The sequence below is a fragment of the Diceros bicornis genome, chromosome 19, assembly GCF_020826845.1.
Source record: "Diceros bicornis minor isolate mBicDic1 chromosome 19, mDicBic1.mat.cur, whole genome shotgun sequence".
Lineage (NCBI taxonomy): Eukaryota > Metazoa > Chordata > Mammalia > Perissodactyla > Rhinocerotidae > Diceros > Diceros bicornis.
The window spans coordinates 46248326-46274776 of NC_080758.1; the positions used below are offsets into that span (position 1 = coordinate 46248326).

Sequence of the window (26451 nt, forward strand, 5' to 3'; positions counted from 1 at the left end):
AGAGAGGTTTCCTGATTGGAGCTCTGCTCTCTCTGGCTGTGGTTTCTCAAGGGCAGGAAGTCACTTTACTCAGTTCTTGTTGCTGACAAGAATTCAACCCTGGAGCTCAGAGGGTGTGACTTGGGCCGGGGATGCGTTGGCCGCACTGTTAGAAGAATTCATGCAGTGTTGAAAATTAAGAACTCAAAAGGGTTTCTGAGTGTGTGTTCACAGTTTCCAGGTCGACCCAAGGACTGTGTGATTGAGGACAGCCCAGCAGGCTCTTCCTTGCTCTGCATGGGGGCTGCCATCTTGCTCTGAGGAGCCCCACGTTCTCCCCTTCAACACTGGCCTTGGTACACTTGGAATTGTCATAGAATCAGTGCGGACAGAATACTTTATACACAGAATACTATACAGAAGATCTTTCAGTATAGTGCATTTGTGATGTATTCCTGGGTATTGGCCTCTTTACACAACACAGCTGATGAGGAAATCTATCCACAGCCAGTCTGAGGGTCTGTAGGAAGCTAAGCCACCAGCTGGACTGGGCTGAGGCCGATCTCCCATTTTTCCACACTGAATTAACTGGGTCAACCCATTGCTTTAGTGTCACAGAGATATGATTTGAGTCCTTTATTCTTAGGAAGGCATTTGGCCATTGGGAATAATTTCCCAGCTGGAGTCCAGCAAATGGCTGGCTCGTGAGGATTGTGTAGGCAGGGGAGGGAGTCCAGCCCATTCCCTTTGTGACAGAACATTGCTTAGTGAGATGTATTACTATTTTGCTTCAGGGTGCCCACAGAAAGGGTTGGCTATTTAGGGCACACGGTGTTCTGTCACCAAAAGATGAACTGAGCACACCCATCTATGGAGACACCCACATGTTTGCAAACCCACACCCAGGGGGTGAACTGGTAAAAGAGCAGCAAGAGGTACCTTGAACCTTGTCAGAGGGACCCAAAACCACTCCTGCTCATAATCACTACTTCATTCTCCAGTGAAAACAATCAACCTGCCTCACATTCCTTTCTGTGAACACGGGTGACCATTTGACTCACAGCAGGACAGTGTACTCTGGTGGGGGGACTGTGGTCCCCAAACCTGGATGCACATAAGAGTTTCCAAGAGAACTGATGAAAACTGAATGTCAAAGTTCCATCCCCAGAACCCTTGGAGATCAGAAGTGGATTTAACCTTAGTACTTTCTCTAAGTCAGTGATTCTTAAACTTTCTTGTGCAGCAGAATCACCCGGAGGGGTTTTAAAACACAGATTGACAGGCCCCATCCCCAGAATTTCTGATACAGGAGATCTGAGTAGAGCCTGAGGTTCTGCATTTCTAACAAGCCCTCACGTGATGCTGCTGTTGCTGGTCCAGGGACCATACTTTGAGAACAGCTGCTCTGAGGCATACCTCCTATTTGAGGGCAGCCAGCCTCAGGCCCTAGGCCAAAGCAGAAGGGGCATCCTCTCTCCATTATGGAAGAAACTCTATGATCTTTGTTGACCAGGTCAGCCCCTTAATATTCTCTACCTGCTCTGTCCAGTACTGTAGCCACTAATCACATATGGCTCTTTAAATGTAAATTTGAATTAATTAAAGATAAGATTAAAAATTTTGTTCCTCAGTTGCACGAGCCCCCTTTCAAGTGCTCAACAGCCCCATGTGCCTAATGGCTGCCATATGGTACAGCACAGATGTAGGACATTCCCATCATTGCATAAAGTTCTACTGGACAGTGGTGTTCTATCAGAATTCCAAAAATTGTTTCTCTCTTTCCAATATTTGGCTTTTAACTCCACTGTATTATTGTGAAAAACAAACAAAACAAAATCCTTTTACAAATATCAGAAACAGAATGTTAACTCTTTCCTCTTCTTTGCTTGCTCAGGATAGCAACCCTCATCCACCACTTCCCATCAAGTTTAGGGGAAGGTCACAGACATTTTAATGCAAAAGAAATAAAAAGCTTAGTAATATTTTTCAAAATATTGCTCTCACCTCCTGTGTTAGGAAATTTACCCTAAAAGACATACGTCAAGAAAGCAAAAGCCCCCTGGAGGTCAGGTCCATGGGGAAGCACTGTGGGCAACAAGAATCGGGCGACACATGATGGAGAATTCAAGTGGCCGTGAGGCAGTCCAGTGGGCATGGCTGCTGGAGGGAAGGAAGGGATTGGGCTGAGAGCAGACGAGACAAGGACGGACCCTAGGTGTCCTAGGAAAGCGCATGTCCCTACTGCAGGCTGCAGAGCATGGCTGCTGAGGCTGCCTTCTGTTTTCCATCCTAGAGGAGAGATTTGGACTCACTGCTGCTCTGAGTTACTTCAATGCCTGCACTAAGCAGATGCCTTTTCAGAAGGCTAACTCTGTTTCCTCCTTTCTTACAGATTCGGCTGAACAGCAGGGGACTTATCTACTCCGTGGGCTTGCTCTTGGCCTCCGTCTTTGTCACAGTAGGTTTGCAGCTCTCTCCCTGCTCTTGAGTTCCCATGTTCTCCCTGCCCTTGGGTTCTTTGGCTACAGCGTTTGTTTGGACACCAGATGGGTTTGGCCTCCTGGTAGATGGGGACAGTCAGCCTCCAGCTGTCCCATCATGCTCGTGGCTGTTTCCTCTAGAGGTGGATCCTTTCAACCCACTAGAAAGCATTCTCCCTTTCTGAAAGGAGCCAGCCTCCTCTCAGAAGTGTGGCCCTGTCTCATGTCAAGCACAAACTGTTTTATCAAAAGCAAAGAGGAGATCCCACTTTTTCTGCAAGATTAGTCACAGAAGGGTAGATTCCAACTAATTGACTATTCAAGGTTACCAAACATCTCCTAAATCCATGGATTTGACCAATACTCAGAGAATAAGAATATATTTTATTGATGGTGCACTTTTATGCCATTCTACTTTCTTAGCCATTACATCCATTTGTATAATTTAATGTTCCAACTAAACTGACACATTTGATGGGAACAAATTTGCACCAACCTGTGGACTGACCCACATGAAGTATCTATTAACATACAAGTATGCTGTTGAATTCGCACATTAATAAACATTGAGATGCAATATGTTTTTCCCAGAAATTTTCGAGTAAATATTTGTTGAATTACACCTGTATGTTAATGTACATATGCTAGAGAATGGGAATTCAGAAGAGCAGGCAGGAAGTAGGAGAGGTAATTTCTGGGATCAGGATATGGGTCAAATGTTAAGGTTTTACCAAAGACAATACTGCCTTACACAAAAGTGAAAATTGACGTAATTCATTCTTTCATAGTTTAGAAGGTTCCTTAGGTCTGGTATGACTTAAGCTTATGCTACATGTAGCCACACATTGTGCTTAATGCTTTGCATATACTTTTCCATTTGGAACTTACCATACCCCCATGAGGTAGTCACTAATATCAACCCCGTCATACAATGAACACCTGAAGCTGTAGAGAAGTTGACACCAAATGAATGGACGAGCAAGCCGCCTAACATCAGAGTACATGCTCGAAGCTATAGTTGTACGGTCTATAGGAGAGCGGGCTAACCACTGCCAGGGCTCTTGGTGGCAGGTTGAAGAGAAGTAGGTTTGGGGAAGAAGAGCAATTTCAAATGTCTTAAGTTTGCAGTGCCTATTTGATGTCCACGGGGAGAGGTCAAGAAAGCCATTGGAAAAATGAGTCTGAGTTCAGAAGAAATGTCCCTGCTGGAGATACCATAAGGCAGATGGTACTTAAAGCAGTGCAACTGGATGTGATCATCAGGGGAGTGAATGTGGACAGAAGAGGGAAGAGGCCCCAGGCTGAGTCTTGGTGCACTCCCACAGTTAGAGGTCAGCACAATGAGGAGAAAACACCAAAGAAGCAGAATGAGTAGTCGGAGGGGTAGAGGAAAACAGAAGAGCATGCATCCAGAAGCTGAGTGGAGAAGGTGCTTCAAGGTGGTGAATGATCGGCTCTGTGAGGGAGATGAGTCCTGAGGGCTGGCCATCAGGGTTAGAAGTGCAAATTCATCGGTGCTATTGACAAGGACGGTTTTTTGCAGCGATGGGGCAGAAAGATGAGTAGAATAAGTTAACAGAGAATGGAAGGAGAGAAATTGGAGACAGCTGGTATTTGCAACTCTTTCAAGTTATCTTTCCTTAAAGAAAGGAGAGAAATGGAAATCCAGCAAAAGCATAGTTGTTTTTTAAGATGAGAACGATGGCAGCGTTCTTGTATGCCAAGTGGGATAATCCAGGGGTGGGGTGGGGAGATGGAGATAAAAGAGGGGGCAGTTGCTGGAACCATGTCTTTAAGCCATAGGAGGTGGGACCTCGTTCACACGTGGAGGAGTTGGCCTTGCACTGGGCGGGGATGGTGGGTCCTCACTAACAGGAGTGAAGGTGGGCAGGTAGGTGGTGGGAGCTCTGTGAAATGGGAACAAGGTCTCAAACTGAGAGTGAGGATAGAGAAGCGAGTGGTGGGGGTTTGAGGAGAGAGGAGAAATAGCAGTCTATGAAAGGGAGAGAGAGTGGACTAGGGAAATGGGGGATGACTGTCGTAAAGCATCAATGGCCACTCAAGTTTTGTGGTCTTAAATTTAAAGTGAGACCGGTCAGCATGGCCAAGTGTTCGCCATGGTCTTGGTCAGCTGCGTGGAAGCAGCCTGGAGTAGATGGAAGCTTGGCTTGAACCAAAGGAGTGTGGCTTAGCCAGCAAGGACAACAAAGCGAGAAAGAGGCCACGCAATGGGGGGAATGCCCAGGAGTGATCCCAGCCATTGCTGGTGGAATTTAAGCAGGTTTAGGAGGGAAGGAGGGGGCGAAGGGAAGGTGGGTGAAGTGCAGTGAAACCGTGGTGGTACCACTGAATGCTGGGTTGTGGGAGTCTGCAGAGTTGTAGGAGTTGGGGTACCAGATGGAGTAAACGGGAAAGATGATTGTGGTCAGAGAGTGGGATGTTTGACACTGAGACAACGGAGCCGTTTCTGTTCTTGGCAATAGCAAGATCTAGGCTGTGGGGCTGTCCAATAGAACTTTCCACAATGGCAGAAATGGCCCGTACCTGCTCTGGACAGTAGCCACTGGCCACGTGTGGATATTGAGACTTGAAATGTGGCTGGTACAACTGAGGAACGGAGATTTTAATTGCATTTCATTTCATTGAAATTTGGGTGACCACATGTGGCTAGTGGGTATAGCGCAGGTCTAGGGTGTGGCCATGGGAGGGAGCGGCTTAGAGAGGATAGAGAACAAGGTGTCAGGAAGATCCTGTCAGGAGACAGTGAAATCGCTAAGAAGGACGACAGGAGTGCCAGAGATAGGAGTGGCAGTGAGCTGGGACTTAGGGCTCTGAGGAATAGGGGACGAGACCAGGTTTCCAGAATAGACTGCAACCAGGAGAGACAGAGCGTGACAGCTGAAAGACTCTAGATTCCAAGCTCGGTGTTTTTTGAGAAGAGAGAAGGAAAATGGTGTGGAAGCAGCAATGAGGAGCAAGAGAGACAACTTACTGGCCTCCAGACACAGGATGGGAAGAGATGCGGCCACCACCTGCGAGATCCCAGGGTCTGCTTGGGGCAAGAGGTGAAGAGTCAGCACAGGGGATGCCAGCACAGAGAGATGCAGGGCTGGTGTCCACGGGAGGAGCGGTGGCCACAGGACTATGTTTATTACTCCCATCGTTTTTACGTTTTCAAGTTATTTTCCCACAACCAGTTCTGACTTTCCCTTTCTTGAATTTGATGTTCTTACCTTCCGCAGTGTGCGAGACGGACTTGGTGGGCTCAGAGAGAAGCACCGCCCTGCCGAGGGCCCTCCGGCGGCACGGCCTCCTCCCAGTGCCCTCTGACCCGCTCTGTGTGTTGCAGGTGTTCGGCGTTCACCTGAACAAGTGGCAGCTGGACAGGAAGCTGGGGTGCGGGTGCCTGTTCCTGTACGGCGTGTTCCTGTGCTTCTCCATCATGACGGAGTTCAACGTGTTCACCTTTGTGAACTTGCCGATGTGCGGGGACCACTGACCCGCCGGGCCGCCCGCCGAGGCTCGGTTCCTTCTTTTCTGTGCAATACAAGACCCGGCCGCACCTCGAGTCACGCGGGCCCCGGGGCCAGGGCGTCCGTCTCTCCCGCGCTGTTCACAGGCCTCCGCTCCTGCCTCGGTGGCCAGGCTGTCCCTCGTCCTTCCCTCGCTCCCCCTCCTCCCTGGGTCCTACTTGCCACCCAGCCCCTCTCGCCCACCCCTTCCTGCCTCCTCCATGTGAAGACTTCCGACATCCATGTGAATTTTCAAGCTCCATTTTTGAACAGTGACTGATATTCTAGAAAAACTGGCTGCTAACTGGCCCAAGCCAGGCAAAACTTACTACAATCCCTCCTCCTTTTTTAAGTTATTGGATGGAAGACTAACCTAATTTATGACCTGAGACTGTCGAAGGAATAGAGAGGAGAGGGTACATTGATTATAGGGAGTGTTTGGGATTTTGTTATATTTTGAGGTGATTCCTAGGTTACTGGGTTTGGGGGGTTGTTTCACTTTGGGGGGCTCCCTATTTTATTCCTTTTCTTCCAGAGATTGAGAGCTTCTCTTGCCTCTTCTTTCACTGGGCTCTGGATTAGTGGATGATCCACGGGTTGCCCCTGCCGTGTCTTATGGGATCGAATCCCAGGCACGTTGGAGTGTGCATGGATTTAGTGCTTACTAGAGGAACAGAGGGGCGAGGCCATGGGGAATAGATGCATGACATTTCATACCCAAGGATGCCTCCCTAAAGTCCTGTAGGCATTTCATAGGGGGCACAAAGTTTTCGAGGAAGAAGACAGCTTTCCCACATGTCCATTATGACCATCACTTTCTCATTAGGTTCTTTCTAGTCTCTTAAGCAATAGTTCCAGCCTGCCTGAAGCCTTTGACGAGAGGCCCTGGTTAAACTATCCATCCATGAGGTGCCAGGCAGGCAGCGGCAGAAGTTTCCCAACCTGAGAGTCCCTGAGATGTGCTCGGGTTGCTTGGTACTTGGGGTGACAGGGAGTGACTCAGAGGCCACCACTGCTTTTCGTGCAGGAGTTACAGACACTGGTTTTTTGGAAAATGGAGAAAAGCGCACTTTGCACAGACGTCGTCAATTAAGTCCTGATTTGCCACTCGGTATTTTCTACACTGGACCCTGACAGCTGGCTCTTGGGCCCGCATCCTTCCTCACAGGGTGGGACGCCACCACCAAGCTGCCCCAGCTCCACCCCTCCCCTCCTGGAGGGATGGCAAGGGAAGGAGAAAACGAGAACTGACACCTTTGAAACCGCAGAATGTGTTCAATGCAGACTCACTCAAGGGCATAAGTTATTGTGAACGTCATCGCCAATCACTGCTCAACAGCTCTGCTAGATTTTGTATGATGCTGAATTATTATGCAGACGAATAATTCCACTGAGTTGAGACCCACCCATGCTTGTTACACTTGTATTTATTGAAACTGTGGATTCTTGCCCGTGCTGCCCCTTGTATTTACTTTAAGCACTGATCACTTATCATTCATTCAGTATGGTTTTTCCCATCCCTTATACACATTCTGGTATGAATTGTAAAAATAGCCTGCTACAAATCGGTTGAATGTTTCTGTCGATGGTGCAGACCGAGGCCAGCATTAGCCGACGGAGCACCTGCCTGACGGAGGAACGGGAGAGGAAATCACCAATTTGGGCTTTCAGAGCTAAGACACACTTATTGATTCTGTTGCACATTTTGCACTGGTTTATGGTGATTGTTTTCTTGGACGGATAGTGTAAAATAAACTTCTCTGTTCTGTATCCTTCCCTGAGCAGAGCGCATTACTTTCTCCCCTGGAGTGTTGCCCGTTTGACATTGAGGAGTATGCACGGAAGGCAAAAAGATCGCAGTTGCCATGTGGCCACGTATTTGCCCTTCTGTGGTTTCTGGGTTAACTCACCTGGAAAGCTGGCAGATGTCTGGCAGATTGCAACTAGGAGGTGGCAAATCATGGGTCCCCTCTGAATCTTGAAGAGACTTTGGATCTGTCGTCCCATAGAATATATGCGACGTTGTGTTAGGAATTCTTTCTTTCAGCTGGATGTGAAAGAAAGAGCATTCCAGCACTGATGATGATGTTCAGCAGTGCTCAAGTTCACCATCCTGTCTGATTTTGCTAGTTTTCAGTTGTGAAAATTCAGACTTCCCCAAAGCCGATTCATTAAAAGTGACAGTAATACATAGTTGTAATAAGGCATATTTTTATCCTGCATGATTCTCAAGAATAATTGCCCAGATCTAAAAATAGACCAAGATTAGTGAGCAAGCCAGGTTTCCCCCTGAACTTTTTTCAACATAATTCATTTCTAGGAATCAGGATAAAAATAGCTACTAATTCACAGTACCAACTTTTATTTAACTATTTAAAAAATATATTCCCAGGTGGCAGAAAAAATATTAGGTACTTAGCTTTAAGTGTTTACATATAAAAATATTTTACTACTATATTTGTGCATTTTATAAATATATCCTGGACACAGGACATGTATTTTCATTATGCTGATTGGTGGGTACAAAGCATAAGATACTTTTACATTAAATATTTTGTTATACTAATCTTAGTTTTACTCTTAGTCTTAAGCAAAGACATTTGATCCAAAGCTTGACTTTTTTTAACACATTTTCTGTGAAATCTTTAAAAACCATAGTTCCATGCTAAATTTCCCAAAGAGAAAATTCTGGAACGAGGTAGAGCTTCCATGTTTTCATGCATGATTACCTAGGAACTGTGAGGGTTTCCCTTCCGAAATGAGCATTTGGCCTATTTCTGCCCAGATCTCAGCCATGCACGACTGTGTCTTGAATTGTCCATTGAGAATGTGGTTCTGAATGAACTGCTGTCCAGCCCCACTGTGCTCCCACTGTGCTGGGATTTATCTGGGATGGGTTGGCATGGGTTTAGGGAAGAATTTTTTCAATATCCCAAACCTGACAGTATTGCCAGGGAAACTCTCTCAGCAGTTTTCTGGGATGTGCTGGTTTCAGTTCGCTCTCCAGGCTGTAATCTCATGCACACGGGAGATATCTAGTGGGCCCGAACAAGGGAAGGCCCATGATGGAGCTTGCACTTCCTCCTGAGCACATCCTAGTTGACTCTACAAGGAGGCACTGCCAGAAAATCCTCTTTTTCTACAAAGTGTGTTCTCAACTTGGCCCAGGCCTGCGGAGGGTTACTGCCAGCACGCATGCCCTTCAGGTGGCCTCGGATACACTGAGAGGCCAGCACAAGAGGAAGTTGCCAGATAGCTTTTGCCTCTTCCCGAAGGAAAATGTTGGCCCTGCCATTTTAGGGAGAGTGCACTTCTGTAGGTACATGTGTTCTGTTTACCTACAAAAAGACCTGGAAGGCTGCTTATTATGTTTTCCTAGGTCTGTTGCTTCAGACATGTATAGTCATAAATTTGCATGCTAGAGATTTGAGACTCTGTCATGTTAAACACTCAGCCTTCAAAGAAAAGCCTATATGTTTAAAAAAAGGGAGATGGGGGGTGGTGGAGAGGGTGTGATAAGATTGTAAAGTCCAGACAGTTTTCAAGTGTGATGTATAAGATAGGAATAACATCCAACTTTCAATAAATGTAATCAAATGTAGCCTTAGAAATTTACCTAATTGTTCATGAAAATATTCAGGTTGTTGGGAAAAAAGAGAAGTAGGAAATTGGTGATGGCGATGTTGCTCTTTCCAAGATTTATTTATTTTCACCTTTTCAAAATAGGATGATTATCATTAATAATAGGATAATTATCCAATTATTCTGACCCATTTTGATCAACTATTTTGAAATAGATGGAACTTTTCCATGTTGGATTTTGTGTAATCTCATACTAATTAATGAGCCTCATTTATTTTGATATTTTCTGAAATAGCTGCTCAACACACACACCCCCCATCTATCTGACGCCAAAACTCTTTATGAAAACAATCCAATGGATCGTTGACAATTTTCCAAATATCCAGCTATCTATTATGATACACTGCAGGAATGGAAGGGATTCAGCCAACTTTTCTCTGATAAATAAAAAGTCATGGGCCGGCCCCGTGGCTTAGCAGTTAAGTGCGCGCGCTCCACTACTGGCGGCCGGGGTTCAGATCCCGGGCGCGCACCGACGCACCACTTCTCCGGCCATGCTGAGGCCGCGTCCCACATATAGCAACTAGAAGGATATGCAACTATGACATACAACTATCTACTGGGGCTTTGGGGAAAAAAAGGAGGAGTATTGGCAATAGATGTTAGCTCAGAGCCGGTCTTCCTCAGCAAAAAGAGGAGGATTAGCATGGATGTTAGCTCAAGGCTGATCTTCCTCACACACACAAAAAAAGCCATGTGTCCATTGCATCATCATCCAGAGATGTGGGGCACGGCAGAGATGCTGAGACAGTTAGGAGCTGAAGCTATGGATGAGCGGAGAAAATTACCAACGTGCGTGAGATAAATTATGCCACAATCCAGGACTGATTTCTCGTTGAATTTTCTCCTTAGTTTCAAAACACAAGGCAGAGTAATAAAACGCCACCAAAATCTTTCAGATGGCTTACTGTTGCACTCAGGACATTTATTTCCTTAATAAAGTATAGGCAGTAGTCCCATTAACTTAAGAAGTTTTTACTGAACCTCAGTTTAGCAAACACTCTTACCAAGTTGTAGAGATTTTAAATCTAGTGAATAGCCATAGTTAATACTGATGTTGCTTTTGGTCTTTGTTTTTGCAACAGGTAGGAGGGGAGGGAAGATTTACGATAACTTTGGCATATCCATATGCCATTTAAATGTTTTTCTACTAGAATTTATTTACATAAATGTATGCATATATACATAAATTGCATTTCTTCTTTATATTACTTCAAACTCATCTGGTTTGTTGGGACAATCAATCCAGTAATTGATTCCAGAAAACTGCATACAAAACTTGGAATGATATATGACAAGGAAGTTCAGAATCCTTGCAGTTTTGCGGGGCGGGGAGAGGGGGTTACTTCTGAGCTCTGCCTACAGGTCATTGCTAAAAAGAGATGCACTTGTGCACAAAGGTGCTTTCAGCATAAAACTAATATTTTTTAAATTCTTACAGAAAAAAATGTACTCCACTCAATTTTGCTTTTTTTTGATACGTAAGTCAGATGTTTCATCTCTCTCCTGTGATTGATGAAAGATTATTGATTTTTCAAATGCTAGATACTAAACCTGTGCTCTGCTCAGTCACTATTACTCTAATCACCAGTGAGTTTGAACCACAATGCCCACTGCTTTATTTTTAGGGGAATTTATTTTGTCTACTGGGTTCAGGTTTCTGAAATATCAGTTCTAGAATATCTAAAAATTTATTGTTATATCAGGTTGAATTGTTTCCTCCAGTTGCTTAAAAGTTAAATATTATATTCAATATCATAGATGAAAAAATGCATTTACTCATCTTACTGCCTAAATCAGTGTTTCCCAGACTTAAGCATGCATCAGAATTACCTGGAGACTTACTAAAATACAGATTTCTGGGGCCCATCCCTGAGTTTGTGATGCAGGAAGTCTAAGAATAGGCCCAAGAATTTGCATTTCTCACCAACTCCCAGATGCTACTGCTGCTGGGTCTGGGTCCCACTTTGAGAACCGCTGGTGTAAATATGTCCTTTGCCCATAAAGTCACATTTTTCCTACACCAGTCTCCACCAGTATCATTGGTTTACAGCTTTTGAAAACAAACACACACAGATGTACTATTTCTTTCAAAATTCTTTTTTCTTTCTACTTCCACTGAGATCTGTGAATATGGTTGAAAGTAGGAAAAGAAATATAGTCAACTCTTCAATAATCTACATTCTCTATCACCCTGCAGCATGTCTGCCCCCAGCCAAAAACCACTTTTAAATTAAAACCAAATCAAAGTAAATGGTTTAAGATGAAAATGCAGGAGAGTCAAGATTCTGGGTGAAGCATTAGCTCAGTAGAGACAGGAGCAGGCAACCACCAATTCATTCAGGTGAAAAAGGTTTAGTTCTAAACTCAAACAAGAGAAAGTAACAGTGAATACAGGAGAAATTTTCTCACGAGAACTCACAAGCACAAGAACTCCCATTTGCACATCACAACCAAGTATAGCTAACTTTCTAATCTAAAAATATTATTTTGATGCAAATCCATCCAACAAAGATGGCATGGCTCAGAAAAGAAAGAAAAGGCTTGCACCTGAGTTGGCCTTCAGGGCCCAAGTGCTTCAGACAAGCACATGTGCCCGCATCACGGTCTTGCCTTAGAAACAACAGCAGAAGACCGCCAGCCACACATCTCCTACCTGGGGCTCAGAAACCTCCACCTACAGGCGGTGGCCCCGGGTCAGCTTTCACGTGGAAAATGGTTGCGATCTCCAGGTGAGAGACAGGCAAGGGCGTGGTTTGTGCCTATGGCCAGACTTTAACTCGGGCTTGGGCTCCTGGCCTATCCACAAGAACCGTAGGGGACACAGTGTATTCCAAAATGGCATGGTAAAAGCCACATTATAAAGTTTATATCCACTAAAAGTTTTACTCAGAGTCGGGAAGTGGGTTTAGATATCGGTATGCATAATCCAGCGGGGAGCAGGGAGCGCAAGGAGGAAGGGCAAAGTCTTCCTTTCCAGAAATAAAACATTCTCTGCTTGGCCTATCCAGTGTAGGGTGGTCAGCCCAAAGGCAATGAGGTGTTCTACGTCATTCACTAAGTCATTCGCTAAGTCTCTCTGTACACTAAGAAGCCACAGAGCGCTCTCTTCCTAGTGGTGGCATCACAGTGCTCCTGAGGTAGCATTGCTAATATGATACCCATTTGTGTCATGTTGCAACTGAATGCAAGGTATTTCTTCCTATTTCTAAGGCCCTCAGTGGTGGAGGCAGCATCTTTACACTTCTAGGCAGAGTTGAATCTGCCACCTGTCAACTAAGGACACATCTTAGGAGGAAAAACAAGTTTGAAGATATAGAAGAGATCTAGGTCAAGAAATTCACTCATCTGTTATAAATGAGGCAAATCAATTAATTGGAGGCATTGGTTCTTAATGTGCCTTGGATGAACAGAGTAACAGAATTGTTTGTATTAGTTTCAAAATGAATCTAATACAATTTCAAATTTTAAACTCCATTTTAGTTTTTGTTTCAGAAAGGAATTATGTCCTTCTACTATTTTAACATGTCGACTGGCTACGCAGAAAGTTTCACAATTTATACATATGAATTCTGGGACAAGACAGCCTTTTACCATGAGTAGTAAGCTTTCTTGTGCACCCCATCAGGGAAATCAACGTCATATATCACTGTCTCTTCTGCAAGTTACTGGTTGTGATTCAGCGGTCTGGAAAGCAATGAGTTCCTGTCCCCGATGCTGCTGGTCCCTCTTTTTCATCTCTCATTCACATCTGTCAATGGTCCTGATTGATCCCACTTGGCACTTTTTCATACGTCACAGGCAGCCTGACCTGCCTTCTCCCTTTTGCTGGCCTGGAGGTGGCCCAAGGTGGGTTTCTTAAGGGTTCTTGTTGCCAGCTAAGATGCTGACACAAGTCATCTAGAGATCCCTAAACAGGGAGGGGAGATCACAGCATACCCAGGCTCTGTGATACATGGAATAAAAACAGAACGTTTCTAACCCAACTTTCAAACAGTAGATAATGACATGGTGGCCATAATAGTTTCCTTCTTCCTGTTAAAGCCATAATTCAGAGAAGCCAGCAAGGTCTGGACCCAAGGGCAGAAGTCCTGGCCTGTCCTCTCACATGGGCATCTGAATTTCTCCCAAATAAGAGCATAGGAGTACATGATCCGTGAGGTCCCTGCCAGCTCAGACATTCTATTAATTTAGACCAGAGAAGAGAAAAGGTGATTTCCCTCTAGAAATTAATATATGTATTATGTAAAGACAGCGAGACTGGTATGAGTTTTGATATAAAATAGTTCACAATTTATTCTTGATGTTTCAGTTCACCTATAACTGTAATTCTATCTTTATTGTTAGGATTTTTTAAATGTATATAATTTTGGACATTGCAAAAAAAAATCAAGCCTCTTTGACAAAGGCTCATTCCTCGTCCTGCTCAGGAAGAATTTTTAGGGTTTCAGAGACTAAAAACACATTCATTTTTAAAGGAAACGTGGGGTATCTGCTTTTTGCCTGGCACAGCTGTGAACATGTTTATCCCTTCTAAGCAACATACATAGCTCGAGTTCTGGGCCTCTGAAAAAAGTCCCCAGAGTGACCCGTCTTCTGAGGGGCAAGGAGCTCTACAAGATGCAGGGACTGCTGGGCTAAAGGAATCCATGGTAGGCAAGCCATGATGAGTGGCCCTCCACAGATGTCATGATCAGAACTTTCCAGTAGGGCTAGTAGAATGTGCCCGGCCTCAAAGAGTCTGTTGGCCTGGAGAGGACGCCAGGCACCTTCAATGAGCTCCACCAGCCACTTTAACACACATCAAAGTCGGAGACCCCTCATGTAGTGGACTTCCCTTGTACATGTAAGTCAACGTGGGGACAAAGGGCATTTCAAATAGTCACAATACATAGAACAAACACTGTGCAATCATTGTTGGTTACTCATTGTCTTAGGATGCTCTGTATGTCTTACGACTGTGGGAAAGTCAGAGTTACTTTTTTTCTTTTCTCACACTTAAAATTCACTATTTGATGTAGCACAATGACAAAATCAGGTACTATCACAAGGCAAAAATGTTTAATGTCATAAATATTTATTAAGAGTTGGAAAGGTTAATGAGTCAGCCTGGATGGCCTAGTGGTTAAAGTTTGGCACTCTCACCACTTCAGCGGCCTGGATTTGGTTCCCAGTCATGGAACCACACCACCCATCTGTCAGTAGCTATGCTGTGGCGACGGCTCACAAAGAAGAACTAGAAGGACTTACAACTAGAATATACAACTATGCACCGGGGCTTTGGGGAGGAAAAAAAATAAAGAGGAAGATTGACAACAGATGTTAGCTCAGGGGGAGTCTTCCCCAGCAGAAAAAAAAAAAAAAAGAGTTGGAAACGTTGAGATTGGGGGAGTAGCTGTCTATCTATGCACCCACAGCTCACTTTCCTTGGAGAAAAGTGACAATGCTTTGTTCAACTCTTACTAAATTTTGGGAGTTTTCCCCCAAAGAAAATCATAGTCATAAATGGTAAAATCTGAACAATATATTAGTAAAATATTGTGTCAGCAGCTTTCTGAGGAGACCTCAGGGCCTTTTTTTGACATAGACCACAAAACATGTTTGTGATGGCCCAGCCGGAGCCAGGATAAACAGCTGTGAGAGATTTGCAATTGAGAAGACCTATCCACACAGATGCTGCTGTGGTCAGGTGTGGAAAGCACACATGACCAAGGTCCTTTGACATGTCTTATTTTTGAATTGATAAGTATGGATTACACAGGTACAACATCAAATAGGCCCAGGCGCCAGAGTATTTTCAACCTGACAAAAGATCATCTCTGTGGTAGCAGACGGCCCACTGCCCGAGGGACTAAGTGCTTCCTGACAAAATAGAAAAGAGAGGACATTTCGGAGATGTGTCGGGGTATGGATGTATGACTCAGCTCGGATGCTCACGTTTACGGCGTCATCTGGACGGTGTCATTATTGCAGCACACGTGCCAGTTCAGACGAAACACCTGACTCTCTTTGTTGTAACTGGTGCTGTCTCCAAACAGTTCTTTCTGCACTCCCTGTCCATTTTTCTGAATGTAGTTAATGTGAATGTAAGGCAGAAACCAAGACACTTTGCTTTCAAATCTTTATAACGTGTATTTTCTTAATTTATGCATCTAGCATAGATAATGTAAAATCTCAGGAGCAATCCTAATGCATTCCTGACATCCAGGTAGATGCCAGCTGGAGAGACAAACCCAACTGAAGATGAAGTCGCTTAACTAACTTTTTTTTTTAATAATTTTATTTATTTATTTATTTATTTCCCCCCCCCCCAAAGCCCCAGTAGATAGTTGTACGTCATAGCTGCACATCCTTCTAGTTGCTGTACGTGGGACACGGCCTCAGCATGGCCGGAGAAGCAGTGCGTTGGTGCGCACCCGGGATCTGAACCCCGGGCCGCCAGCAGCGGAGCGCGTGCACTTAACCGCTAAGCCATGGGGCCGGCCCCAACTAACTGTTTTCATGGGCCTGCCTGGCCCAGGCACTGTCTGCTTCCCAGTGAGACGGGCGTTCATGGAGCAACAGATACACTGAGAGTATCTTCAGAGGGACACTGGTGGGTGTAGGAAATGTGTTAAAATAAAAATGTTTCGCTTGCCTTACTTTACTTCTGTAGATGAGAGAGGTTTCAATTTGGGGACTCTCTTATTTATTTATTTTTTTATTTTTGTGAGGGAGATCAGCCCTGAGCTAACACCCATGCTAATTCTCCTCTTTTTGCTGAGGAAGACCGGCTCTGAGCTAACATCTATTGCCAATCCTCCTCCTTTTTTTTTCCCCAAAGCCCCAGTAGATAGTTGTATGATATAGTTGCACATCCTTCTAGTTGCTGTATGTGGGACGCGGCCTCAGCATGGCCGGAGAAGCGGTGCATCGGTGCGCGCCCGGGATCCGAACCCCGGCCGCCAGTAGCGGAGCGCGCGCACTTAACCGCTAAGCCACGGAGCCGGCCCAATTTGGGGACTCTTGAAGCAAAGAAATGTCAAAAGGATGCTCTGTTTACATTTGATGGCTGCAAAACATCTCTTCTTGTGTGAGAACTCCACACTGCAGATGCCTCAGTTTCTTAGTCCCTATTAGAATTTAAAAATAATAATAATTTTTAAAAGCTACAGTCTTATTTCTCAGAGACTTCACCTGAAAATGGAGGCACTGAAGAAGCTGTGAGTAGATGGAACCAAGCAGTCTTGCGGCTGTTCAGGGACTACCCTCGTCCCCCACCCCAGGTTCGTGTATTTTGACAAGCCCGGAAAACATTTCCTAGCCCTCCTTACTCTGTGTCAGTGCAGGTCATGATACCAAATTCAGGCCTAAAGCAGTGCTTCTTCACCATGGTCCCATGTTAGAATCACCTGGGGTGCATTTATGACCACCACCGCCTCCCCCCATAATTCTGATTCGGATTATGTGGTTACCTGTCCCAGGCTGCCCAGGCGTTTCTACATGTGTCCATGTTCAGAACCATGGCTCATGGCTCATGGAAGTATAATCAGTCCATTTGGGATATTTTATTGGGCAGATCCAGACAGGAATGCTGTGTGTCCTGTAGGTCTTTGCTACTCAAAGTGTGGGTGGGCCTCAAACTAGCAGCTTTGACTAGAAAGAAAGATTTGTGGAATTCCTATAGAACAGCATTGTCAGAACTTTCTGCAGTGATGGGAATAGCCTACATCTGTGTCCTCCCATACGGCAGCCATTAGGCACATGTAGCTGTTGAGCATTTGAAGTGTGGCTTATGCAACTAGGAATAAAACTTGTAATCTTGTTTAACTTTAATTAATTCAAATTTACATTTAAAGAGCCACATGTGATTAGTGGCTGCAGTACTGGACAGAGCAGGTAGAGAATATTAAGGGGCTGACCTGGTCAACAAAGATCATAGAGTTTCTTCCATAGTGGAGAGAGGATGCCCCTTCTGCTTTGACCTAGGGCCTGAGGCCAGCTGCCCTGAAATAGGAGGTTTGTTTTAGAGCAGCTGTTCTCAAAGTACGGTCCCTGGACCAGCAACAGCAGCATCACCTGGGGGCTTGCTAGAAATGCAGAATCAGTCCCCACCCAGACCTCCTGTATCAGAACCTGCATTTTAACAAGGTCCCCAGGTGATTTGTTACGAACATTTGAATTTGAGAAGCTCTGTGAGTAATTATCTGCTCTGCTCTCCAGAGGACACATAACCATTTGCACCGATACCCTTTTCTAGAAGGTCACTCTATGTAGTCGCTGTCATCAGTGTATATTATAGGCATTGCCAAATGGAGACAGGCACGGATGATGGGGAACAACACATTTGAAATTGGGGATGGACTGGTGAATTTGGAGGGCAAAAGAGCCATATTTTAGTCCCAATAAGCCCTCATTTTCATGGAGGTAAAGGAGCGATGCAGAGTTCCATTGAAAGGCCAAGATCCAACTCATGGTGTATCTCAACTGGTCTTCAAATTCACCCCACTCTTTAGACGAGGACTCGTCTAAAGACAGGTTGCCACATATCTTACTAATATTGGAACTCCTACGTTTTACTGATAAACTAAACAGGCCTGTCTCCTTTCCACAATGAATTGGGAACTGATTCTACTCTTTTCCTTCTAAAGCCCCACAAGATTTTGCCTCACTTGCAAGATGAGATTTCTCCTTTGAGGCAATGAAAAAACATAGCTCAACCAAAAACATCTTTGCATTTAGCAAAAGGGGGCAGAAAATAGAAGAGGAGGAGACTGATTTATGTAACAGCAATTTTTTGTAATAAGTGTGGGGACAGGTCCCAGCGGGAAGACATTTAGGCTGTAATTTTTGAAATGATAGTTGGGACCCAGCTGGATGGCTGGGAGGTTTGACGGCAGAAGCAAGCGCGGCCAGGAAGTGGAGCAGCGGATGACTCAGCCCACCAGGCATGGAGGGTTGAGAGAATCTCTTCACCCAGGCCAGTACCCACAGTTATCTGTTGTGTTGGTGCTGTTGTGTAGTCATTTCACTGTGGTCATCTTGGTGTGAGTGAGAATGAAAATCGGTCCTTCTACGGCTCATGAAAGTAATTTAATCACAGCTCTCTGTTGCCAAATTCTGGATATTTAGCACAAACAGCGCCGAATTTTCCTTAGGGTTGAATTTTCCTTTTCTAGGGACCTCCTGTTACTCTTACTCCCTTCCCCATTTAGCACCCCCAATCCAGATATAAAACAAAATAACTGGGGAAGGGTTTTAACCGCCTCTTTCACAGCTGTTCGGGCCACTCCAAGTACCAAAGAAATCAGATTCAATTATTTGATATTCACATTCATCTCATCTCCTCCTCTTCTTATACAAAAGCTATTTTTTAAAGCAATCACTACAGAATTTCATTTGCAAAAAAGTACAAGATGAAAACAAATGAGGTCTTTTATTCTGGCTTTTCTGTCATTCTACCCACATATAAGAACAAAGCAGTGAGAGGATTTGGTCCGTGGCCTCTCCCCAGGACCAACAAGGGCCTGACACAAGAAAGCACACCACTGGCACTTTAACAGATAACTTCTTATATTCCACCACCAGAAAAAAAGGATAGAGATAAAAAGTCCCAAAGTGTGTCAAGTAGGTACTCAAAAATTTTTTCAAAATGACTCACATGCAAAAATAAAATAAAGGAATAAGTATAGGTTGAAGATTTATTAACTCATTAGCATGAGAACCAGTGAGACAGTGAAGCTGGTTCCAAGAGCATTTTGAGGATCTGGGGATTTATAGGTATAAACAAGGCCTGTGAAAAGAAGAGTGCTAGATATGAGACTGTTAACAAGCTCCAAACCTATGGCGATCTTTTTTACCTGACAGAAATTATCTGCCTCTCTCAGACAAGACCCATGAGTTAACATTCTGGGCCCTTAATCAATAATAAATAGTGAGTGAGAGGTACATTCCCCTAGATCACTCAATAATCCTGAGAGAACCTGTTGACCAACGTCACAGCATGATGTTGAAAGGACAAGATAACCTTAACCCTAATCCTAACCCTAACCCTAACCTTGACCCTAACCCTAACCCTAACCCTCTCTTGGCCTTATTTCCAAGTTTTAGATAATAACATGAAATGCTATCGGTTTCAATTGAAATCATTCCTTATACATGCATGTTCACAAGTGCTTCAGCTAAACAGGCCTGAAATTCCTCTAGTTTCCTGGAATTTCATTAAAAGCAATTGCCTTTCCGCTTCTTGGAATGTCCCCTTTTGAAGTTCCCCCAAATACAGTATAAGATTAATTGAAAGGAACTTACTACTGCAAGTAGTGGGTTCCTGTCACCTGCCCATATGCCTGTCTCCCTACACCTTGGTGCCCACACTTCATTCAAAGCTGCAGAAGCCACGCAGGGCACGCCCAGCTGAGTGCGTTCTACGGACAAGTCAGAACAAAGCAGGAATGTTTTACTGGGTTGAATTAAAATTTTTCTGTTTCATTTTTCAGTTGAATTTAAAGTTCTGTGATGCTTCTCTAAATGTAATACGTGCATGAAACAGTGTAAAATTGAAACATTATGTGATATAGTGTTAATTGCTATTCTGGGGGACTCTACAGTTTAAAAAAGAAATTAAAGAATTATGAAAGGAAAAGTTCATTCTTAAATATTATTTTTCCCCTCAATGAAATTTTTCATCTTAAAATAAGATGAAGCAAGAGACAAACTTTAGTTATCTTTTTAAAAGAGAGAAACTGGGGACCAGCCCGGTGGTGCAAGCGGTTGGGTGTGTGCGCTCCACTTCGGCAGCCTGGGGTTCACAGGTTCGGATCCCGGGCTCGCACCGACGCACCACTTGGTAAGCCATGCTGTGGCGGCGTCCCATATAAAGTGGAGGAAGATGAGCACGGATGTTAGCTCAGGGCCACTCTTCCTCAAGAAAAAAGGGGAGGATTGGCATTGAATGTTAGCTCAGGGCTAGTCCCCCTCACAAAAAAAAAAAGAGAGAGAAACTGATTTTTTCATACTTGTATGAATAAGATTTCTCTACATTTGTTTTGCCATTTATTGTAGAGGTCTACTTGTGTTTATCACTCTTTTTCCACTTGTATGTGTTAATTAGGAGTTTAAGAGAGGTGAAAGCATTTATTTTTCCATTTTTCAGTAATCAAAGTATAAACCAGTCTTTATGTATTTGAAAAAGTTGTGACTATTGGTAAACCTAGGAAAACTTCACAACACTATTATTCGAAGAATAACAACAAGATTTGTCACATGGTACTATTCTAATTATCTTTTAATTTACTTTGATAATAGTTGTTGATTTTTGTTGTTTTTGAGTGTCCCCACTCAAAAAATATGGTCGAGTCCTATTCTCTGCTACCTGTGAACGTGGCCTTATTTGGAAATAGAGTCTTCGCAAGATACAATCGAGTTAAGGTGAGACCATACTGATTTGGATGGACCCTAATTCAACAACTGGTGTCCTTATAAGAAGAGGGGAATTTGGATACAGACACGCAGGGAGAAGGCCACATGACCACAGAGGCAGAGGTTGGAGTTACACTGCCAAAAGCCAAGGAACACGAAGGACTGCCAACAACCACCAAGAAGCTAAGAGAGAGGCAGGGGACAGATTCTCCCTAGACCCCCAGGAAGGAACCAACACTGATTGATTTCGGACTTCTGGCCTCCAGAACAGCGAGAGAATAAATATCTGTTGTTTTAAGTCACCACATTGTGGTAATTTGTTATGGCAGACCTAGGAACTAATTCAATAATGCTTCAGATAGCTACACTGAAATAATACCAAGTTTATCAACACATCAGGTCTCTTTGACTGAACCTTAACTATTTACGGTAAAAAGTTAAAACTATTGGTAAACATGGGAAAACTTCACAACACTGTTTAAGCCCTCTGTGTCCTTTTCCAGGTGGGACCATTTGTACAAACAGTACAAACAGGACTCTCCAAGTTGGCCACCTTTGAAACAGTGTTTCTATAAGACATCCATTCCAGGCAGCACCTGGAGACGCCAGGGTCACAAAGCCACTGCCTGGCACCTACACACTCTCCCCCAAGCCCACAAGATGGGAACAGACCTGTCTGCGATTCTGCCAGAGATGAGGGTTGGCCATGGGTTTGTGGGATGAGGCGTCCACATCGGGTGGTGGGGGGCGGTGGGCACTAGTGGAGATGGGATGCATATGCGAGACGGAGACTTCTGCAACTTCTGCTCCCATTTGCTCTTAGTGGGTAGACTGATGCCTAAGCCAGAGGGCAAGCAGAAGGGTCGGGGAGGGCTCTCCCTATGAAACATCAGCTCCAACAGGGACAAGCAGCCAGAGCTCCTTTGGAAGGGGCAGAGGCTGAGACTGGGGCCAGGGTGGGACAGTAGCAGGCATCCTCAAGATGTATGGGATGATCACAGTCCCAGCCTTTGGACATCTGGAAGGCGAGTAGGGACACAGAGCAGGCAGGTGCTGGAGTGCACGACGGCCCCTTCTCACTCTGCTGAGCGCCAAATGTCCACCCAAGGGGCTTCTAGCTTGAGAGGTCTATCATCCTCAGCACTCATTTGCCTCATGAACCACGTTTTTGGAGACCAGCAAAAGAAGATCCCAGTAGATATGATTCTCCACAACACAAGCGTGCCAGACCTGCCCTCATAAGAGACTAGTGGAGGAAACTATTAGTCAAGTCCAGTCTCTCCCATCTCCGACCCAACCACAGGCTTAGGGGTATATCCTGGGAGACATCTGGCCAAGGGTTAGCATTATTTATTCACTCTGGCATCTGCTGAGATGCCCTCTTTTTCTCTGCTTTTTTTTTTTTTTTTTGCAAGGAAGATCAGCCCTGAGCTAACATCCAATGCCAATCCTCCTCTTTTGTGCTGAGGAAGATTGGCCCTGGGCTAACATCCATGCCCATCTTCCTCCACTTTTATATGGGACGCCGCCACAGCATGTCTTGACAAGCGGTGAGTGGGTGCATGCCTGGGATCCAAACCTGCAAGCCCCGGGCCGCTGAAGCAGAGCATGCGCACTTAACTGCTGTGCCACCGGGCCGGCCCCTTCTCTGCTTCTCTTAATTGGTCTATGCAGGTCCTTGCTGCCACCTGGGGGTGTGATAATTCTATGGAGCTGTCTCAGATCCATGTGCCTTGATCCCCTCATAGATATTTCTTCTGATCTCACATTATGTCAAATGAAGGAGGACTCAAGAGTCCTCCCACTTCACTGGGCCCCACCCTGGAAAAGAGATGCAGAGTCTCTTCTACTCTCAGATCTTCATCCTACATAGCGAATCTATAATTCCTCCTGATTGTAACCGGGACTTACCAGGGAACAGCGCATTTACACCTTTTCTTCAGAAGGCTTAAAATTATACAAAGCCTGGTCAAAGCCATCATAGGTAGATTTTACATTCTTTTATACTCAGATGAGTAACATCATCTTTAAGTTTAGGATGCACCTCATGTGCCAACTACAAAATCCCTGGAATATAAGAATTGTAAGATGTGTTCCCTGAAGGGCGTCAGGTACATTCCAGAAGTATTGGACACTTAGAATTCATACAGTAAGCTGCCCTTATTATTTCCACCCTTCACCTAATACTCTGAGTAAACATGGGTCTTATGGAAACAGCCCAGAAGATACAGGAATATTCCCAATCATTTAAATTCTCTAGAAAAGTGATGTCATAGTTTGCTTAAGAGCGGAGCACATGGAAGTCACCTGATGTTACCTCTTCAGGCCACCAGAGATACTGTGAAAGCCACAGTTTCCCCACGATGTAAGTCAAGGATCTCCAAGTCCTTCTGTCTTTAGGGGTCCCCCTTTCCTTTAACATCCAAATAATGCGTCTAGAGAAGTAGAGTTCCGAATGGCAGACTATTCACACACGTTTACACCCCTACCCTCCCCAAGTCTCCTTAAAATGAAAGGAAAGGGGTATAAGAGGAATTAAATCCATAATAACAAGGAGATCTGTATGACACTCATCAGAAAATTCGAGCCTATGATAAATTTAATGAAGGCAAAAGCAAATAAGAGGATACTGATGGATAAAACAAAGCAATGAATGAAAGATCCAGCCGCAGACATATTCCCATGAATTTTCCAACTTGGAAGATAAAAAAAACTTTCCAGAGGAAAAGAAAATCAGATCAATTATAAGGATAAGGCTATTCAGACAAACATCGATTAGATCTCTTTTCAACAACACCGTGTGGTTAAAGCACAACAAAGAAATGCCTTCAAATTAAGAGGGAAATGCATTTTGAATCTAAAATGTCACTGTTAGTCAAAATATCAAGCAAGCATGAGGACAAAATAAATACGTTTTCAGACAGACACAGACTCTGAAAGTCAGCCCTCCGGAGCCCTTCCTGAGATAAAATGAGGGAGAAAACAAAAAAAGAAGACCTGAGAGGTAGAAACGATGAATCTCCCCCAGAAGTACAGAGAAAAAAAGCCTTGGGACTATAGTTCCCAGCAGGTCTAGAAAATAAGCAATTCAGATTGGAGCAGAAATACAGAAATCTCTGGAAGCTTGCCTTCAGAGAGAAAGTGGATTCCCTGAAAGGCTGGATATTTCTGAAAATCTATGATCGTAAATGTCCTCTGTTGACAACATAAATAATCAAAAAATAATAATAAAGGAAGGAAAGAAAAGAAAGGCAATTAGAAACCTTGGGGACAGGGAGAGACTGTTTAAGAAAAGTCAGGGCTCACATACAAAGCAAGCAGAACTATAGCATGGTCATGATTTTGAGGAAGTGAAAGGGGGCAAGAAGAGAATTCATTTGACCTTGATGCTAGAACACTTTCCTTTAAATGTCACAGGAATAGTGATGTTTGATTCATAGAGAAGGAAAATTCATCTTAGCCCATACAAGGCTGTATAGTAAACACCAGTTACAATGATGTTAATGTGGTTTATTGGTGTACAATCTTCAGAATCAACCTATAAAAAGGTCTAGAAAACTGAATTACGATTATAGAGCAGAATGCACATGTACAAGTAAATATGTAGCTGCTAAAGATGATGGAGGAAAAAGTTCTATCATGAAGGTAGTCAGAAAACGTTTTTCCTCTATACAACCTCTCCTCTCTTGTATCTATTGAGCTATGTTGTTGGCTGTTCAACACGCCACACGCAGTCCCACCTCCACACCTTTGGCCTTGCTGTTCCCCTTCTCTTCTTCCAGCCCAGCTGAGTCCACCTCAGGCTCCAGCTCATGTCTCAATTTCTCTGTCCTGTCTTCTCTGGCAACCCCAGTCTACGGAGATCTCACTGTACATTTGGGAACTGCTTTACAAACTCAAACTGACTTACCAGATGGAGGATATGAAGAATGTTCTGTTAATACTGCTTATAACATTAAAACACATGTAAAATGTGGTAGCGAAGGGCAATTTCAACTGCTCATTTAGAAAACTTCCCTAAAAGTAGGGAATTAATATTCTTGATTATTTTAACTTTCAAAGCAAAAGCAATAGAGACCCTTGTGTTCTGGCCACCACTTTTTATTAATCACACTTAAACTGGGTACCTGCCCCTTTCCTTACTGAGAAAAGCAGAGGAACGAGCCCTGTTCCCTGTGAGTACCTTACTACCGGAGGTAGAATCAGTGGTTCGCATCCTTGGCTGCGTGCCGGCATCATCTGGGAGTGTTTAAAAGTCCTGAGGCCCAGGCCACCCTCCAAACCAATTACAGCAGAATCACTGGAGCTGGGACCCGAGTATCAGCATTTTTTAAAAGCTTCCCAGGTGAGTCTAGTGTGCAGCAAGGCTAAGAACTGAGTTAAAGGCTGCAACTTCTAGAACAGTGACTCTTCCAGGACCTTGACTACATGTTAGAATTACCCAGTGGCTATAAAACTGCTACACCTGCATCCCCCCCTAGAGAGTCTAATTTAGTAGGTCTGGGGTGTGACCTGGGCATCAGGATTTATAAAACTCTCCAGGTAATTGTAATGTGCAGCCAAGGTTGAGACTCGCTCCCCTAGAATATCACAGAGCACTAATGGGGAGAGAGGAACAGGTGAGAGACCCCGTACCAGGAGCTGGAGGACCCCACACATATAGGAAGCAGTAGAAGCCCCTTACCCACAGAAAGCAGCCACAACTGCCTGGATACAGGTACTAGAGAATATCAGGGCAGCACAAAAGCCTGCTAGGGTGAGGAGTCATTGGAAAGAGGCTCCCAGGACCAGTGGCCCTTGGGCATTCCTTCCTCCAGACCCCAGGGCCTGGCAGATAGAGGAGAGGGGAAATGGCTTTCTCCCAGTGTTGCTTCCTCTACGGATTTAAAGATGAAACCTTGAGTGGGGATGTTGTCTGGTGGAAGTCAGTAAACGGGGGTGACCAGCAGTTTTCTCCAGGGCCTGGGGCCCTGCTCACCGGGCTCATCCTCTCTCCTACTTGGTAGGCAGAATCCTGTGTGGGAGGCAAAATGCCCCATGATCTCCGCCCTTGGAAGTACACCCTGTAATCTCCTCCTCTTCACTCTGGGTAGGCCCCGTGACGTGCTTCTAGCCAATAGAATATGGCAAAGGTATGGGTGTCATGCGTATGATTACATAATGATATATACTTATAACTCCACCTTACTAGAGAGCATTAGAGCAGGAGATGCTCTCTGCTGGCTCTGAAGAAGCAAACTGCCATGTTGTGAACTGCCTAAGGAGAGGGCCACCTGCCAGGGAGCTGCCGGCTATCTCTAGGAGCTGGAAGACTGAATATACAAATGGACGATGACCAGACCTTACGTAGAAATAGAACTGCGACCCACAACCTACAGCAACCAGCCCAGGAAAACAACCCATTATCTACAGCACCCGCCCAGGAAGCCAGCTGCTAATTA

At 44.6% G+C, this 26451-nt stretch overlaps 1 protein-coding gene across 1 annotated transcript in view; it reads left to right on the forward strand.

Moving 5' to 3' along the window:
* Positions 1-7705, forward strand: part of SLC24A3 (solute carrier family 24 member 3) — a 476071-nt gene extending 468366 nt beyond the window's left edge. The window contains exons 16-17 of the mRNA XM_058563309.1: positions 2372-2437; positions 5809-7705. Coding sequence (XP_058419292.1) covers positions 2372-2437; positions 5809-5958 — 216 coding nt within the window. The 3' untranslated portion in view covers positions 5959-7705. The remainder of the gene's footprint in view (positions 1-2371; positions 2438-5808) is intronic.
* Positions 7706-26451: the final 18746 nt, after the last annotated feature.